This window comes from Triturus cristatus, chromosome 2_1 (genome assembly GCF_964204655.1).
Source record: "Triturus cristatus chromosome 2_1, aTriCri1.1, whole genome shotgun sequence".
Taxonomy (NCBI): Eukaryota; Metazoa; Chordata; class Amphibia; order Caudata; family Salamandridae; genus Triturus; species Triturus cristatus.
The window spans coordinates 268,850,801-268,869,119 of record NC_140581.1 but is presented as its reverse complement, the minus strand read 5'-3'; the positions used below and the strand labels follow the sequence as shown (position 1 = coordinate 268,869,119).

The 18,319-nt window shown below is 51.3% G+C and overlaps 1 protein-coding gene across 1 annotated transcript in view; it reads right to left on the bottom strand.

Annotated features, from left to right (window-relative positions):
* The window catches only part of LOC146864080 (UDP-glycosyltransferase 3A1-like), a 680,300-nt gene that overhangs the window by 126,284 nt on the left and 535,697 nt on the right, over nt 1-18,319 (bottom strand). The window contains exon 6 of the mRNA XM_085640710.1: nt 17,209-17,428. Coding sequence (XP_085496836.1) covers nt 17,209-17,428 — 220 coding nt within the window. The remainder of the gene's footprint in view (nt 1-17,208; nt 17,429-18,319) is intronic.

The window sequence follows — 18,319 nt, the reverse complement described above, 5'->3', positions numbered from 1 at the left end:
ACACCTTAGCAAGGTCCTCCAGCGACTCCCCTGCACCCGAAGGAACCACAGGCCCCAAGGAGGGGGGGGCGGAGGGATGGGTCGCAGCGCCATTGGGAGAGGGTGTGGACAGTGGGGGGGAATCAACTCCCCTGCCGGTGTCCTGCCTCCACCGCTTGCGGGGTGGTGCCACACTGGGGCTGATGGACAGACTGGGCAGGACTGACCCTGTATCCGACTTTTGGCCAGGAGAGCTGAGGGGAGGGGATTTGGAGGGAGTGGATTTTGTGGAATACGGACTCCCACTCTGGCTGCGTGTCTTACGTTTGCCCCCCGACCCAGTGGGTGTGCCTACCTCACCCTGTGTGTGCGTGCCAGGAGGTGTGCGTATGACCTTCCCTGCTGGTGTGGTGCCTGTGTCTGTTGTGGTGGGTGCATGCTGACGTCTGGGTGTACGTGGGACAGGCATGGGAGTGGGAAGTGTGGATGGGTCAGGGGTAGGGGGTTGGACGAAGCGCTGCAGGAGACCCACTGCTGCAGTCAGTGTCGAGTCAATGGACCTCCGCAAGTTGCATTGGTCAGCCTGCGATGAGAAAATGCCCTCCCAGTATGCCTCCATGTTGTTCAGCACTTGGCTGTGGCCATGGAGGACATTAAGCATCGCAGCCTGACCAACCTGCAACTGCCGCTGGATGTCCACAGACTCGGCATTGGTGGCAGCAGTGGAGACAGGGGCAGGGGGTGCGGTGCCTGGCAGGAAGGAGACATGTGGTGACCGGGCACACTGGGAAGGGACACGAGCAAGTGGGAGGCCGCTGATGGCAATGGAGGGGGCGGGGAGCGATGTTGTGCCGCTGTCAGCTGGTGGTGCAGCCTCCGCCCACTCGGAGAGCTCAGCCTCGGACCCGTCAGCTTCATATTCTGTGGTGGCACTGGACAGGTCCTCCGCCTCACTCCCCTCCGCCTCAGTTCCACTTGATGTGCCAGCCAAGATGTCACTGCTGGCACTGGTGCTCGGTCCCTCCGCTCGGTCTGTGCTGATGTCTTCATCCGTGTCCCCCGACGATGCTGTGGGCAAGGTGAAGAGATAGGAATTAATCATACACCTGTATACATATGTCACATGAGTCCAATCTACATAGGTTACAGTGCATAGCCTGAAAAGAAAGATGAGTAATATCTACAATACAAGGTACATATGTAGGCCCTGCAACACACAGTTGGTTGACCCACCATGCCACTGAAAAACTATGGAGAGCATGACACAATAGCAAATGACATGAAATGGATTTTGACAGAGGAGCCAGGCTCTGGGGACAATCCAGCACTGCATCTGCACCACACAGCGTTGCCGAAAATAGGGATGAGCAGGGACCATATCCATGAACTTGAGGCACATGCTGCATAGGTAATACTGAAAACATGCCCACCATGACTGGCTCACTGCACCTTGAGTGTATGTCCAGACAAACATCACACACTGGCCAGACCTAGCAAGGAGATTTCAGGTTTTGACATGTAGGCTTTGCCCGCACCAACCACCCCCTACATGAGACAATTTGTTGAGACACAGGAAGCACTTACATCTCTTAGTCTGGGTGAAATACACATGGGCTGGAAAAATGCAAGATTGGACACAAAATACCCAAGGCGCGCCTGTCCAAATAATCATGTACAAATGGCCATCATCAGATGATTGTAACAAGACACACAGGCACTGGCTACCGTGAGTATGAACAAGGAAAATCAGGTCAGGCTGTACAGTGGACACTTGTACTACATTTTACGTCAATATACATGGTGCCAGGGGACAATGGCACAGAGCACAACCTATGCTGTAGACACTGAGAGTGTCCACATTTTGTGATGACACACATGACACCTAGGAAAATATGCCCCAGGGGACAGTAGTGGCCACACAACTCCATGGTCCTGAATGGGAATGACTGCAACACACGCCACCATCCCTGCACTATGCGTATCGCGCACTCATGCACATCATGTAACAGGCCATAACATAGGACATGCGTGCTGTAAGGCATGACACTTGAGAGACTAACTCCCATGTCTGGACTCAGCATCAGTGCCAACTGACATGGAACCCACAAGTACTGAACTGGACAGGGCACAGGCAAGGTCCCAAAACCTGTTACACACCACCCCCACACATGATGCTACAGGCATTGTTCACGTGGATAAACTGCCAGCCTAGATAACCATGTGAAGGAGTGACTACACACAGACCAGGGAACACATTGCAAGGAGGGGAAGGGAGGCAGGAGAGCACCGCTATACTGTGGGTGACAGGATCTGCACAGCACCTTTGAACCCTGGCAGTGTATCCATGCAACTGCGCACTTACAAATGCTGGTGACACACAACAAACACACATGTACCTACCCCCTTCCTGCTGCTGCTTCTCCTGTAAGCGCCTGTCCAAGTCTGGAAAGACCACCGCCAGCACACGCTTGTGGATGTGGGTCAGACGGCGGCGCCCACAGTTCTTATGGGTCTCAGGTGAGTCCCCCAGCAGGACCCGTGCGATCCTCCTCGTCCGGCACCGGATATCCTGCCAGCGTTTTCTCACCTGGGCCAGGCGCCGCTTGCGACCCTCCGTCCTCCTCACGGCACTGACGGTGTTCATCCAGATCTGCTTCTTGGCAGAGGCGCCTACCTATTAGGATGAACACGGGACACTACATCAATACACCTGGCACATGTCACAGAGACACATATTAGAACAAATTTGCTGGTTACAACCAGGCATAGTATGCAGCCAACGCATTGCACATTTGTCATAGGGACATTATCCTCTGGGGAAGGGCAAAAGCAGTACGTGCCATTGAAAGTACACAGGTGGAATGAGGGCAACGACACAATCAATGATCCAGGCTCACACTGTGCATCACAAGCTACACCAGGATTATGTGCAGCACCTCAAAGCAGTCACATGCCACAGGCCACTGACGCTACCTCAGCAGAGTACACAGACACACACAGGCACAGGACATTCACCTGCCATTGCCAAATGCAGCTACAAACCTCACTCTGCACATGTGCCACTAGACGGGGGGGGCTCACAGGTGTGGGGCTGGCCCTGCATGTCAGACACACAGCACTGCTCCCTGCTCACATCAGATGGGCAGGGTATATCCATCCCTCATGCAGCTTGGGTGCTACACTCCACATATGCACCCACCCACATGACAGGGGACTTACACACACACACATGTCCTGGGTACGAACACATCATGTGGACACTCTCAGCACAGGTACACAGAACTAACACACATCTGTGGGTACAGTCACCTGTCACACTGGGCTGACCACATAATCACATGAGGACTGTAGAGGCAACATTCCCAGGAGGATAAGACAGGCAGAATGTGGCATGCACCATGCAGTGATTGTCACAGTAAACACAATGCAAGTGAGGACGGCAGACATGCACCACAGCATGCTCTGGCTCGGAGACATCAGGCATTCCCCCCCCCCCTGGGATCCCCCCTACAGTACATTGCATGTGTGTCACACCTGGACACAATGCCAGAAGTCACAGTCACAAAAAAGGGAGACAGTCTGTGCTAGTGGACTCTGCACTCACCTGATACCCTGGTCGCCCATACAGCAGGGGGTACTGTGGGAGGATCACATCCAGCAATGCCAGGTTCTCCTCCAGGGTGAAAGGCTGGGCCCTCTCCACAGACCTTGACATGGTTCCAGGGAATCACGAGCAGCAGCTGGGTCGTAGAATCCAAAAATGTGCAGGCAAGTGCTCTCTCATGGGACCTGGCTGCCTTATATCTGCCTTGCTGGCCTGTTTCATGCACAGGAGTACAGAGTGATTGGTCACTCACATTTGCATCCTATGTTTCCTCCAATCCCTTTAAACCTAGCACAGTCAGTGGGTTTGTATTGTTTTTTTTCTTGAGCATGATGTCAACTCCACAACCACTTTGCAACAAAGTAGATTCATTCAAACCAACTTTTGCTGTGCACCTGCAGAAAAAAATTCATACTTTAAACTTGGTCTCCATGACAACCAGCATGCATGTAGGCCTTTATACTTGTCCCTCATGTGTCCCCTATGTAATTTGGAGATTCACACACAGGTACGGTGCGTTCCGGGGCCCTAGGGCACCCCAAATGCATAGCAACGGCCCGTACAGGCGTGTGTACGGTCCGTATCACTATGGGTACGCATACGCGAGCACACCCATAGTGATAGTGAGCGTACGCACGTGTGTACAGTCCGTATCACTATGGGTGTGCTCGCGTATGCGTACCCATAGTGATACGGACCGTACACACGCGCGTACGCTCACTATCACTATGGGTGTGCTCGCGTATGCGTGCCCATAGTGATACGGACCGTACACACGCGCGTACGCTCACTATCACTATGGGTGTGCTCGCGTATGCGTACCCATAGTGATACGGACCGTACATACGCGCATACGCTCACTATCACTATGGGTGTGCTCGCGTATGCGTACCCATAGTGATACGGACCGTACACACGCGCATACGCTCACTATCACTATGGGTGTGCTCGCGTATGCGTACCCATAGTGATACGGACCGTACACACGCGTGTACGCTCACTATCACTATGGGTAGGCCTACGGCAGCCCTCCCATAGTGATAGGGAACGTACACAGGCCCTCAGAGCGAATGTACGGTGCCTTTCACACATCACAGTGGTGACAGGCAGCACACAGGAAGGAATAGAGCTGACATACTTGTCCATGGATGGACATCAAGGCATTGTCTGGGCAGTACTACATGTGTGGGGCACAGGTGTGAAAGGCTGTGATGTGGCACATTACTCCTGAGTTGTGAATGTAATAGATGTATGATGAGATGTGTACCGATGTTATGTGTGACGGTGCAATATGTGCCAGACATGCCCTTAACTCCTTTGACATGTTAGCATGTCGTACTGCACACTTGGGATGAGCGTCACTGGCATGGCACAGTCAACAACACACGCAAGTGTCCCCTGATGCCCACTACAGGGGTTACCACACCAGACATGTGACTACCCACGGTGCACGATGTGTCTATGTCATGTATGTGTGGTGTGTTCACATTAGCTTGATGTTGGTGTTCCCTCAAAAGCATCTGCCGTTGCAGCAACCAATATGTGTCTGTGTGTAGATGGCCATGGCACACTGTTACGCACACCAGGCCACATGTGGTATCGGATGTAAGGTGTGTATGTATGCATGGGACACGGAGTAGCGTAACAAGGACCTGTCTGCATCCTCAATGTATGTGTGGTGAGTCATGACATGTATACCTTAATGGCAAGGTGTGTGGGCTGTCCTAGTGTAATGTCATGTGACCTGTGCCTCTAGTGTTCCGCTACCTGTCTCTGCAATCGACATCCTACTTCTGCTGATGTGTTGATGTATGTCACTCCTGTGTTGCGTCTGGCTGTTCACTTACACTGGGACACAGCTAGTCCCATGCCATGGGATGTGGAGGTTCACAATCTCCGTGTGTAGCTGGGTCTTGGTAGGAGTGTCACCTGGCAGCCATACGTTTCCAGGGCATGTAGCACATACCTGACTCCCTATGTGGCATATGTGTATTGACAGATTAACATGTGCTCAGTACATATAAATTGTTGTTGTAGTGCACTCACTCTTCCTTGTCACTTCCAAATTACTGCAGAGTGCCGCCTCTTCCCCGACCAATTCCGGACTTGGCTGACATGCGGGAAAATGACTGTATACGCTGCTACCGCTTCCCACAACCGTTGATTGAGGAGTTGACGGCAAGGCTGGCACCACACCTGCAACCGCTGCACAGGTATCCTACGGCACTGACACCCAAGCTGAAGGTAATGGCAGCCCTACATTTTCTTGCATGGGTACCTTTCAATATACCATAGCTCATGTTGGTGGCATGTCCCAGAGCATGTTCAGCCGTGTGCTGCATGATTTCTTAGAGGCCATGTTGCTTCACCTGGATGAGTTCATCCATTTCCCAACTCCTGAACAGTTGACTGGGGTCAAGCGTGGATTCTATGCCCTGGGAGGGATGCCCCATGTCATTGGGTCCATAGATGGGACACATGTGGCTTTGGTACCACCACAGGCACAGGAGGTAGCGTACAGGAATCGCAAACACTACCACTCCATCAATGCCCTTGTGGTGTGTCTGTCCAACATGGTGATTTCACATGTCTGTGCTCGTTTTCCAGGATCATCACACGATGCCTACATCATGAGGCGTAGCAGGGTGCCTGAAATGATGACGCAGCTGCGCAACGAACGAGCATGTGTTGTTGGTGGGTACACTCTGTCTGTCCTGTATTTTGCGTAGACTTCCAGCACGACCGCTTCTCCTGTCATACTTATGTCCATGTGGTTTCCATGTAGGGGACGCTGGCTATCCCAACATGCCATGGCTGATCACACCTCTCCGCAACCCCAGCACGCCGGCCCAGCTCCGCTACAACACCGCCCATGGCAGGACAAGGCGAGTGATAGAGAGGACATTTGGCCTCCTGAAGAGCCGATTCAGGTGCCTACACAAGACAGGCGGCGCCCTCCCTTATGCCCCAGCGAAGGTCTGCAAAATCTTCATGGTCTGCTGCATGCTGCACAACATGGCAGTTGAGAAAGCTGTGCCACTCATCCTGGATCAAGATGATCAGGACCATCCACCCGTGGAGGACGAAGGGCTTGGCAATGGGGCTAGTGATGTGGAGGATGTGGTTCCGCAAGAGGACATCCGGAGTCGGCTCATACGTGACTTCTTTGCTTAGTGGGGAGTACCAGTGTCTGAGTGTGCACGCATTGGTCCCCGTGTGGCATGTGTTGCGATGTGTGTGTCCATCTGCATGTATGCCACGTGAGTCAGAGGTGTGTGTGGATGTGTCACTCGAGTGATGGTGCCAGTGATGAGTGCATTTCCACAGTCATAATTGTGACCTAGCATGTTGTCATCCTTACATGTGTCGAGTACATACACATGCAAGTGGCTGTGCTTTTTGTGGCTGACTTCTTGTGTGTCTCTCATCCCCAGGTACTTGCGCATGCCGTCTGCTGGTTGCATTGTTGTGGCACTGCTATTCCTCATGGACACGTCATCGTGTGCTGACTCAGCGTTACACGCACGGACAAGTTTGGAAGTCTCCTTAGGGTAAGGGATGCATCAGGGGTGTATTGGGTGTGGCAGTTGTTTACGATGTGTGCACACTGCCCCTGTCGATGTTTGGTTCCTCTGCAGACATGTCGCATCACCATGGGACACATTACATGTAGCTGGATACACCTGAATAGATGGTCAGACTTGTTGACAGTCATCTGTGATGGGATAGTGGATTGTGATGATGGCATCAATGTGTGTAACACTGCCCTCGGACACATACGGTTTGCATTGGCTTGCCATGGTGTGGGACTTCCACATCAGAGGATCAATGGTGTATGGCAGCCTCTCCGTGAGCAGCAGGGGGTGTTTAGCTGTTACCCGACACTTGTGTGCCAGTTCCATGGCTATCACGCATTTGTGCTGCAGAAGGGGGGTGCCAGTGTTGGACCCACATGTTACTCCACATGACCTGTGTATGTGTACTCCGAGTTGCCTCTGCATTCCGGAATACATGACTAATAAAGGTGTCCCTATGCCTCCAAGGTGCCTCTTCTCAGTCAATGCTGGTGTGTTGCCACGGTGCATACGGCATGTCTGGCATGGTTTTCCGTGATAGTGGCTATGTGTCTATGTGTAGAGTACCAAGATGCAAGCTGTTTGTGTGGGATTAGACTCTGTATTGTGCATGATGTCCATGACTGTGTGGGTATTGTGACATGTGCCATCCCCATGCATCCAACGTTGGCCAGGCCACCATTCTCTGCATCCACCTGACTCAAGCTTGCAGGACATGGTTCTGCCACCTGTCTACACATACCTGGGTGCCCCCAGGACACTCCACATGATCCCTGACCTCTGCGCATGACTGTTGCTGTACTCAATATGTCTGTCGGCACGGTTGTGCGGCCACCCCCTCAGCTGGTTGGGCCCATCACAGGTGTGTATGGTGCTCCATGTCTATCTTGCCTAATACATTGTGACCCATGTGTGTCCTGTGCCAGACTCAGGCCCCAGGGTATGGATGGTTGAAGTCATATGAGAACTCAGGCATGGTTAGACTTTACAAGACACATGTACGGTAATAATGCAAAATGTAGGCATCATCTCTTTATCGTGTAACTTTTTATTTGTGTTGGGGTACGTGTTGGGGGGGGTATGACAAGAGGGGCTTTCCGGGTGTGTGGAATCCAAAGTTCACTGGGGGAGTTGGTGTCCTTGCCATTGGAAATCATCAGAGTCCATGCCACAGTCTTTGTCAACATTGGTCAGACAGTGACCAGCAAGTCCATGTGGCAGAGAATGTCTTTTGCTGATATTCTGCTGTTGGTCCAGTGGGCCAGGTGTCCTGGGAGATGGTGCTGTTGCGCCGACCCTCACGGTCTTTTCCGTGGACGACCCGCCCTCCTGCGGGAACCCTCAGAAGCAGGCCGTGACGATGTTTGGGATGCTCCGTCGGATGTCTCCTCCTCCTCCTGATCCCTCCCTGTGGGTGGTGATGTTCTTCGCCTGGTGGCACAGAGAGGGTTGCCCATGTTGTCGGCTATCCGACGGAGTGTACGGTGAATTCCCGTGAACACCGTCACGAGCTCAGCCTGTCTGTCCTCCATCCGCCCTTGGTGTCACAGTTGACAGGCATGTTGCTCCGCATGTTGCTGGGCCTGCTGGGTCTTGATCTCCTCGAGGGTCCCCTTCATCTCGTTGAGGGTGGACACAACCTGGCTCATGCCGGTGGTGTCCTGCCGGTATGTGTCCAGGATGTTTCTCACATGGGAATATACTGGTTCCGCAGCCAACTGGTCAGGCTCACGCCTCCGCCGTCCTCCACTCCCACCACCCCTGCCCACTTGCACCTGGCCTGCCCTTGTGGGCACATCGGGTCTTCAGGACCCCTGAGGGGTGGCATTAGCGTTGTCGCCTGCCTCCTCCTGGGTGCCCGGTACACCGTGTCCCTCCTGGTCAGCCTGGCTGCGTGTGGTGGTGGGGCAGGGATCCTGGGTGTCTCCTGGGATGTGGCAGGAGTGGGGGTGGTGGTTGGCCCAGTTGTACCTGACGCAGGTGCTGCAGGTGGTTGGACACCAGAGGGGCCAGGTTGGTCGGGGTCGTCCACAGAGTGGTGAGAGTCGTCGCTGCCGGTGGGATCGTCATCCCGCAGAGCCGGGTCCTGTGAGTCTTCCCCCCCAGTGTTGGCGGGTGATCCACGACGTTGACCTGTGTGTGAGAGAGACAATGTTATTTTTGTTCCATGCAACATCCATGTTTCATTCGTTTCAAAGTTGGCACATTTCCTCTGGGTATTTGGATATGTCTTGCATTCCACTCACAGTGCACTTGTGCATGGGTATGTCCCTTGGCCACAGCTTTTGAGACTTTACCTATGTGTGACACAGTCTTACTTGCTGCGTCAATTGTGACTACAGTCAGCAGTGGAGTGAGCAGGTGTGGCGAGCCATGCATTGGCGCCTTCCGTGTTGCACTGTACGTGGGCATATGGAGTTGTTCCACACACTTATATGATGCAGGTAGCTGGCGTTGTGCTCGTGCACAGGTTGAGACATGGCCCAGTGTTTTGCCATGGAGAAGAGAGGGGGATTCAGGCACTGGCCACCCTTGTCTACATGCACGCAGTCCACCTGCTGACGTGCAGACATTCCCACACCACCCAAGGCTGAATTGGTCTCCCTGTGTCTCCCTTTCTCACTCCCTCTCTGTCCCCCTCTCCCTCCCTCCCTGTGTCAGCCTCCTCCCTCTGTCCGTCTCCCTGTGTCTCCCTCCCTCTCTCTCCCCCTCTCCCTCCCTCTGTGTGTCACCCTCTGTCACCTAAGCCCAGCTTCCTAGGCACACACTTTTTGCATATCTTTGAATGGCCCTTGGCTTGTTCATGTGAGTTTGTTTCTGATCTCCAGGCACCCATTGGGTGTAGTGTCTGTGTCTGCGCTGCTGCTGTGGTGGTGTGTGCTGCCACTCTTTCACAGTGTTGGCTGTTCATTAGCTGCTGTCATGTGCAAAAAGTGCCTTCACCCCCATGTCTTAATGCAAGGCGTCCGCCATTTGCTGGCAAGTCTTTCCTGTGTGGGGACACACTGTTTGTCTGGCTGTGACCTAGGCCATATGGGCAGAGGGCATTGTTGTCTGCTTCTGAGTTGCACTATGTGATTTTTGAGGCCCATACTCCCGCCATCCGGGTTACCGTGTCTTGTGTTGGTGTTTTCTGTGGCCTGTGACTTGGGATTGTCCAGCTGGGTGCATGGGGCATGGTGGCGCTAGTGGCATGTGCGTGTTTATGGAGTGTGGTTGAGTCATGCGATAGCTTGGGGTGGTTGCGTGCATGATTGTGAGTTTGGTTGTGGATGACGTTTCCCCCATGTGAGGTGAGTTGTTTGTGTACTCACCAGGCTCTCCGAGTCCTTCTACTCCGTCCACTGCCACCACCGGCAGTATGGCCATCACCCTCTCCTCCCAGGGATGGTATTGTACGCGTCTGCGGGGCGGCCCTCCTCCAGTGATGTTGGCCTGGTTGTGGTCGTCGGTCATTTTGGCTCGGACCCTCCTCCGCAGATCGTACCACCTGGCTTGGCATTCATGCCTGGTCCTTCTGGTGGACGCAACAGCATTCACAGCATCGACAATCGTCTGCCACATGGCTGTTTTTTCGGAAATGCTGGTCTGTCTGACCAATGTTCCAAAGAGGTGTGGCTCGACTCTGAGGATTTCGTCGACAAGGACCTCCAACTCTTGGCTAGTGAACTCTGGATTCTTGTTAGTGGGCATGGTGAGGGGTGTGGGTGTGGATGGTTGTGGGGGGTGTGGGTGTGGATGGTTGTGGGTGTGTGGGTGTGGTTGTGCAGGTGTGTGTGTGAATGTGATGAGGGGGTGTTTGTGAAGGTGGTTGTGTGAAGGTGTGCAAGTGTAAGGTGTAGTAAAGGTTCAAGTATGGTGCTGTGGGTTGTCTGTGGGGTCTGGCAGCAGTGAGTCTGTTGCAAAGTGTTAGAACTGGCGATTTCTGGTTGGCTAAGGCTTGCGCCAAGGCCAGGCAGAAACCACCACTCTAGTCAGGGCAAGGAAGTTACACGCCAAAGACAACCCCTGCTCACCCCCTTGGTAGCTTGGCACGAGCAGTCAGGCTTATCTCTGAGGCAATGTGTAAAGCGTTTGCGCGCGCACCCAGCAACAACACCCAAGGCCCACCACAAAGGAAACTCCACACAAGGTATTCTATAAAAATAACCTTTGTATTATACACAACACATTAGATAAAAGCACACACTTTACAATGTGCCAACAGGCACGGGCAGAATTTACAAGGGATTATATATACAGGGGACAGGGCCACATGGACCACTGTCAAGAATTAGCACTTTTAGATATTTAGCACTTAGCACCAAATATAAAATTACTGTAGCACAAAAATAACATATACATCACACAACCAGTACTTACTGGTAACAAGAAAGTAGCACCTACGCAACCCTAACCACTTTAGGAGACTATCACGCAGGGACTCAGAACCTCCCTAGTACCACCGGTACCAGGGGAACACAACCACCTAAGTATCACAATACCTGTAGGGGAAAACACACATTACACATGATGCATAAAACATTCAGAGGTGCAGAACATGGCACATGACGCATAACTCATTCAGAGGTGCCGGGCAGGTGAACACATGATGCATGAAACATTCAGCGGTGCTCTGAAAGAAAACACATGATGCAGAAACTACATTCAGCGGTGCCATAAAAGGAAACACATGATGCATCAAAAATACATTCAGAGGTGCAGGTAGGAACATTAGCGTGAAACTCACATGAGCCACCACCTGTGGCAGTCCCTAGGCCAACTGGCCTTGTCAAGGCTAAGACGCCCTGTGTCCGGTAAAGCTGCGCCAGCTGCGCAGACCAAAACGAGAAATGTCCCCCACCTAAACGTGGCAGCTGCCCACTAAGTGCTGGGCAGCTGTAGAATGAACTCAGGCACCGGCGTGCCTCTGGAGCCCTCCCTGGGCTCTGCCGAAAAGAATGTCCCCACCTACGTGGGAGCCAGGGGGCTCTGATCACCAGAAAGGCGCCCCCCTCGCTGAGCCTCAATCGGCTCGGTGGAAATACAATGCGCCTCGTTGGAGCCTCAACCGGCTCTGAAATCAATGCGCCTCGTTGGAGCCTCAACCGGCTCTGAGCACCAGACAATGCCCCCTCAATACATGCGCGGAGTCCCCCAGCCCTTTGTACTCACCGGGCTGCTCTCCGGGGACTCCCGCGTCGTCTCCTCTCTCGGCGGACGATGGACGCCGAGGCTTCTCTGCAACGCGGAGGGGCAGGCACCGACAATGTGCCTCGCGCCCCCTCCGCACCAGCTCCGGCCGCACTTCTCCTCTCTCTCTGCTCCGGGAAGCGCGGGGTAGGCTCCCGTCCGCTTCCCTCCACTAACGTACGGCGTCGTTGTCCCGCCCACCACCAGCCGTGACTTCTTTCCGCTTCCGGGTCGCTGCAGGCAGCGCGGCGGCCCGGCTTCTCGGCGGCAGTACGGGGTAGGCTCCCGCAACGTAATCAGACAATAAGCGGGGTGGGCACCCGCCAACGATCACACAATGCGGGGTGGGCACCCGCGGTCGTCCTCACGGCCAAAGGCACGCAAACAAGCAGGGTAGGCACCCGCTATGGCCATAACAGCGCCGGGTGGGCCCCGGCTTCCAGAATTAAAGCGCTCACAGCGCTATGAAGCCAAACAGCGCGCCCAGCGCTATAAAGTCAAAAGAGCGCTCCCAGGCGCTTAGGAATAGCAAGTCCAGCAAAAAGTCTCTCAAGAGCAGGGGGGCAAAGACTGGGCCCAGAGCCAGCTCACAGGGCCCTCCAGCAGGGAGGCAGTCCCCAGTGGCGGTCTCTCCTGGCGCCCAGCAGCAGCAGGCCCCCCTCAGATGATCCTGCAAGAGAACACCAAATGTAAAGGGACACAGCCCCTTTTTATACAGTAAATTCTTTGTCTGCAAGGTGCAGGGAAGGGGCGAACCAGTTACATCTGGTTCCTGAGCACTTTGTTTTGCTCAGCCCCTCTCCCTATTCACTGGCAGGGCTAGGGTCATCAGACGCACCACAGGGGCGGGAGCCAGCAGTGTGTGGGGAAAGCCCTGTCCTATTCAGGACCCAGGTATACTCCTCCCCAGCCATCAGTATGCTAAACTCCCATTCACCACTGGGTGACTCCTCCTGTCCCTGGGGATTTCCCTAGCCCGTCACATGACCTCACCAGCCAATCGCCAGACAAGCCACACATTTCATACTGCACACTGAAGTGCCCACTTCTAGAAGTGGCACTTCCACACTAGGTACATGCACGCCGCACACATCATCGCGCAGCATTCAATCGCACGAGTCCGCACATACCAAACACGGGCCTGCACACCCCACGCATCAGGAACTACCAGGACACATACATTCCCCCATGCATTCCTATGGGAGGGCAGGCCAACCTCACAACACGCACGCACTTTACCCTGGGACACAGCGGTAAAGTGCGCAGAAACTCAAAATCACCACACCAAGTCACCAATAAAAAGAAAAAAGTCTCGGGGGTGAACCTGCCAGAAGGGCCGGGTCCAACACAAAGGCTCATGGTTTGTGTCTGTTGGCCCTTTTTATTGGTCCATTGGTGGGTGTGGCTGTGTTTGAACTTTGGGTGGGTGTGTTATAAGGAGTGGTTGTGTTTTGGGCCTCTGTTTGGGAGTTTGGCAGTTGCAGGTCAGTGAATGTGTTGTATTTGTGCTTGTTGGACATGTTTTGTGGCTTTGTGCGATTCGAATAGAGTCTTCTTGTGTTGTTTTGCTTTGTCCTGGTTGTGTACGTGTGTTTTTAGCGTGTGTACGGTGCGGACATCGGCCATTTTGTTGTACAGTGCTGTCCTTGTCTCTGGCTTGGTACGACTCGTACATGCGCTATGGTGGGTGAAGGTGCTGGTGTTGGGGCCTGGGGTGCGCTCCGTACTTAGACTGTTGGGGTCGGGGTACAATCAATACATACGCGGGTGGGGGTACGGGCCGTACATACACGGTTGGGGTCGGGGTACGCTCAATACATACGTGGGTGGGGGTACGGGCCGTACATACATGGTTGGGGTGGGGGTACGCTCCATACATACGCGGGTGAGGGTACGGGCCGTACATACACGGTTGGGGTGGGGGTACGCTCCATACATATGCGGGTGGGGGTACGGTACGTACGGGGGTGTACATACACGGGTGGGGGTTCGACTCGTACGTACACGGGTGTTCATACACGGGTGGGGGTTCGACTCGTACGTACACGGGTGGACATACACGGATGGGGGTTCGACTCGTATGTACACGGGTGTACATACACGGGTGGGGGTTCGACTCGTACGTACACGGGTGTTCATGCACGGGTGGGGGTTCGACTCGTACATACGGGGCCTGGGGGGGGTTGGGCGCGTACATACGGGGGCTGGGGGGGTGTTGGGCGCGTATGCGGGCACATGTCTCCATGGTTGCTATGGGAGTTCGGTGCGAACGGTGTTTTTTCCATCCAGTTGTAACATCGGACGCACGGGATGGATCGTACTTGCGCGGTCGGACTTCACTTTTCACATTTGTACGATAAATCGTCCGAGGATGTGTCGGACATTTTTTCCGACCCGAGGACGTGTGGGGAATTATTCCCAATGCGATTCGTATGGACTTTTTCCCATGCGAATCGTACTTTGCAGTTTGTACGGCACTTGTACGATTCGTACGGTAAAAAGACCGGATACGAGTCGTACGGGGAATTTTTTTCCAGGATCGTAATCGGCACCTGTTTACCCACAATGACACCGGGTAGTAGGCTAATAGATCTGTTAAGTAAGTCATGGCAAGCTCTTCATGTATAGTAAAAGTGGGGATACCCGCAGGGACTTCTAAAAGCCGCCTCCAAAAAATAATTTTGACAACTTCAAGCTCATCTAAAACAGTGTAGCCCCAGATTTCACTACCAAACAAAGCTTTTGTGACACACTTGGCCCTATAAAGCTTTAACATAGCCCCGACAGGTAATTTCCCCAATCTCACAGCAAAGTTAAAGATAGCTGCAGTTGCTCTTGTGAGATCGTTCTTCTTACGGGTTTTTAGCAGCCCCCATATATGAGAAAGCTCTTGTTTTTGGGATCAAAGTAGACCCAACCTTCTCACAACCAATATGTCAAGCTGAATGTGTTTATCATAACTTTTCATAATAAACAGATCATACATATGGTAACAGAAATATTTTTCTTAGTGAACCTATCATACCTGTAGCTGTTATCAATTACTTATCACCATAACCAACTGAGGCCTTATGTACAAGGCATAATTTGTCCAACATCGAAACCATTAGGCATAGTCATAAAATTAATAGTATACAAAATTATAGTTGGCAAAGCAAAATACTTTCTCTCCTAAAAGTGAATAGCAAAGATTCTGACAGAGCAAACCTTCTATACGCACGCTTTGTCAGGGGGGTAACCAGCATTAAAATGCTTGCCTACTATAGTAATCTGTGAGATTCCATGTAACAAAATATCAATCTGTAAGCTTTAGTACAGAGTGCTAACAATTTCCTCTTAAATGCCTATTGCCTTTATCATAACTTTTCATTATAAAAAATCAAGACTATATGCTCTATCATTGGCTTGTCTCCATAAACAACTCGGTCCTACTATATTGGATCATAAACCAAGGCAACCATCAGGTAAACCCAAATAAAATTTGAAATATATACAAAGTACAGTTGTCAAATAATGCAAAATTTCTACTGTTAGAGCCTAATATAAATTACCACTGTGCACATTGGCTGTCCACGTGGTTTGGTCAGGTGGTTCACCAGCACCAAAACCCTTGCTTACTACAGTAATCTGCAAGGTTTCATGCAACACAAAGCCTGCCTACTGGTTTTAGCACAGTGCAATGACAATTCACCCTTAAAAGCAGTTTGCCTGAACACACACTTTTCTCAATAATTAATTAAGGTATACTTGCTTTGTAATAACGTTTCATTGTACCCAGTCAGTCAGTCAATATTGAAACTTGAGAATTCTTAAAAGAACCCAGCCATAGACACATCGAGGGAGCTTGCTATTTGCACACCAAGGTTTCAGACTGGAAACACACTGGATGCCCATAAACAAAATGTGTCTGTGGCAACTAGCTGCATTATTTCATGTTTAAGCCATGCGTCAAATATGATGCACCCATCACGGTTACAGACCATTCAGTGCTAATGATTATGAGCCAGAACCTAGTAGGAAGGGAAATTAAAAAACTCAAAAACTGTGTTAATTTGTAATCATCACAATGCTTTCATTATCAGTGTAATATTTTTTATGTACTCTCCACTTGAATCATTTCTAATGCTCTCTCAGGAGAAAGGGTGAATTGAACTCCCTTAAACGCCTTTCCCAGTCAGTTAAAGTTGTATTTCTTATATGAATTTCCTCTGTGTAAGTTTACTGAATTTTTATGATAAACAGCATGTGGCAGATTTACAAGCCCCTTGCGAGACATTTACGCCGCCGTTGCGTCGTGCTTGCGACACGACTCTAGCAATGCGCTGCCCTTATGCCATCAGATGCGTCACGCATCTGTTTATCCTTGCGCCATGATGCGCTGCATTGTAAACACGGCGCATCTGTGGTGGCGCAAGGGTAAACTTGCGTGACGCATCTTTCCTGGCGCACCCCTGCTGATTTGCAGGGATGCGCCAGGAAACATAAATCTGCCCCTATGTCTGTTTTCTCCACTGTGAATGGTAAATTGGAATGCCTGTGTTTCCTCAGGGCACAGGGAGATGTTTTAGTTGTGGTCAGAAAAGACAATCCCCACAAAGGAATTTCCAAGCTCACACCCACATTTATGTTCATCAACAAATTCACCCCAGCTAGGTAATGTTCCTAGAAATCTGTGTCAAATGGTCAGAAATAAAGGCAATATCTCCTGCATCCGCTCTAAATGAGCTATGTATCTCTGTTGAGTAAAAATATGGAATTATTGCTGATATATTATTTTATCTATTATTATTTTTTTGTGGACAAACTGTTGAATGCATACTGAATTATCAAACAACAATGTAAGTCTGAGCACTACAATCTGTAACACATTTGACGTACCGTGGATCTTCTATGAGTTGCTTCATTGACATCGCAAATCTCTTCATGGTAAGCTGCTTAGTAGGAATTGCAATACCGATTTTTTTTGCCACGACTCGAACTATATTGTCAAACTGATCTCCAAAGAGGGGAATCCCCAAGACAGGAACGCCGTGATAAATGGATTCCATCAAACTGTTCATTCCACCATGGGTAACCATAAGCCGGACCTTAGGGTGCCCTAAACAATCAATTCAAAGATGCCACATTTACTTTTTTATTTTAAATTATCACATGCAAGACAGCAGAATTAAGAAATACTAGCTCATAGGTTCAATCAGGTGTAGGGTAGAAAGCATTTTATTATGGTCATGATGTTTTGTAACAAAGATATCAGATGGGAAACTGCAAATCAGGAAGCTGTTCAATGTTATCTTTCTGGTGCCAAAGTGAAATGCCATGTTCCTCACAGGAGCTCTACTCAGGCTCCAGGTTTTTCAAATTTTTATGACAAAATCCGTTTGTGGGATTTGCAAGCATAGAAAAACATGGAAAACACAATACCAGTTGATTGACTTTGCACCTGAATTATAGAGGATCCTCCAGCAGAACCATCTCTCCTGCTGGGGAGGTAATGGCTCTTTTAGTTGGCACCCAACACTAAGCGAGGCCCTTTGTATTATAGACTATAAAATACAGTGTTTCGAGGTTGTTAGCAACACCATGAAAATGGGATGAGGGAAATAAGAATGAGAATTAAATATGGCCTGGGTGGAGTTCTGCTCTGCTCAATTACACATGGAATGGTGTTTCCATACACAATTTTCCATAGTACAATGTTGGCCAGTAACAAGGCTGCGAGACAGTGTCCTGCCTAACCTCCACTGACCCTCCCACCTACCTCTGACAACTCGAGGAGTAATGAACATGGGGCCCCATATCAATTAGTCTGGGTTTCAGCTCCAGGAACATGTCAGCATTTTTGTGAACTTGACAGGAAGACCCTAATTGAGCTGTGATGGGGTGAAACTCTGAGTAGGAAACTGGAGCTTTGAAAGTGGCTGAAACTCACCACAGCAGCAGCACTACTCCGTGCTTACCTTGTGCAAGAAAGGGGATATTGTCAGGTCTC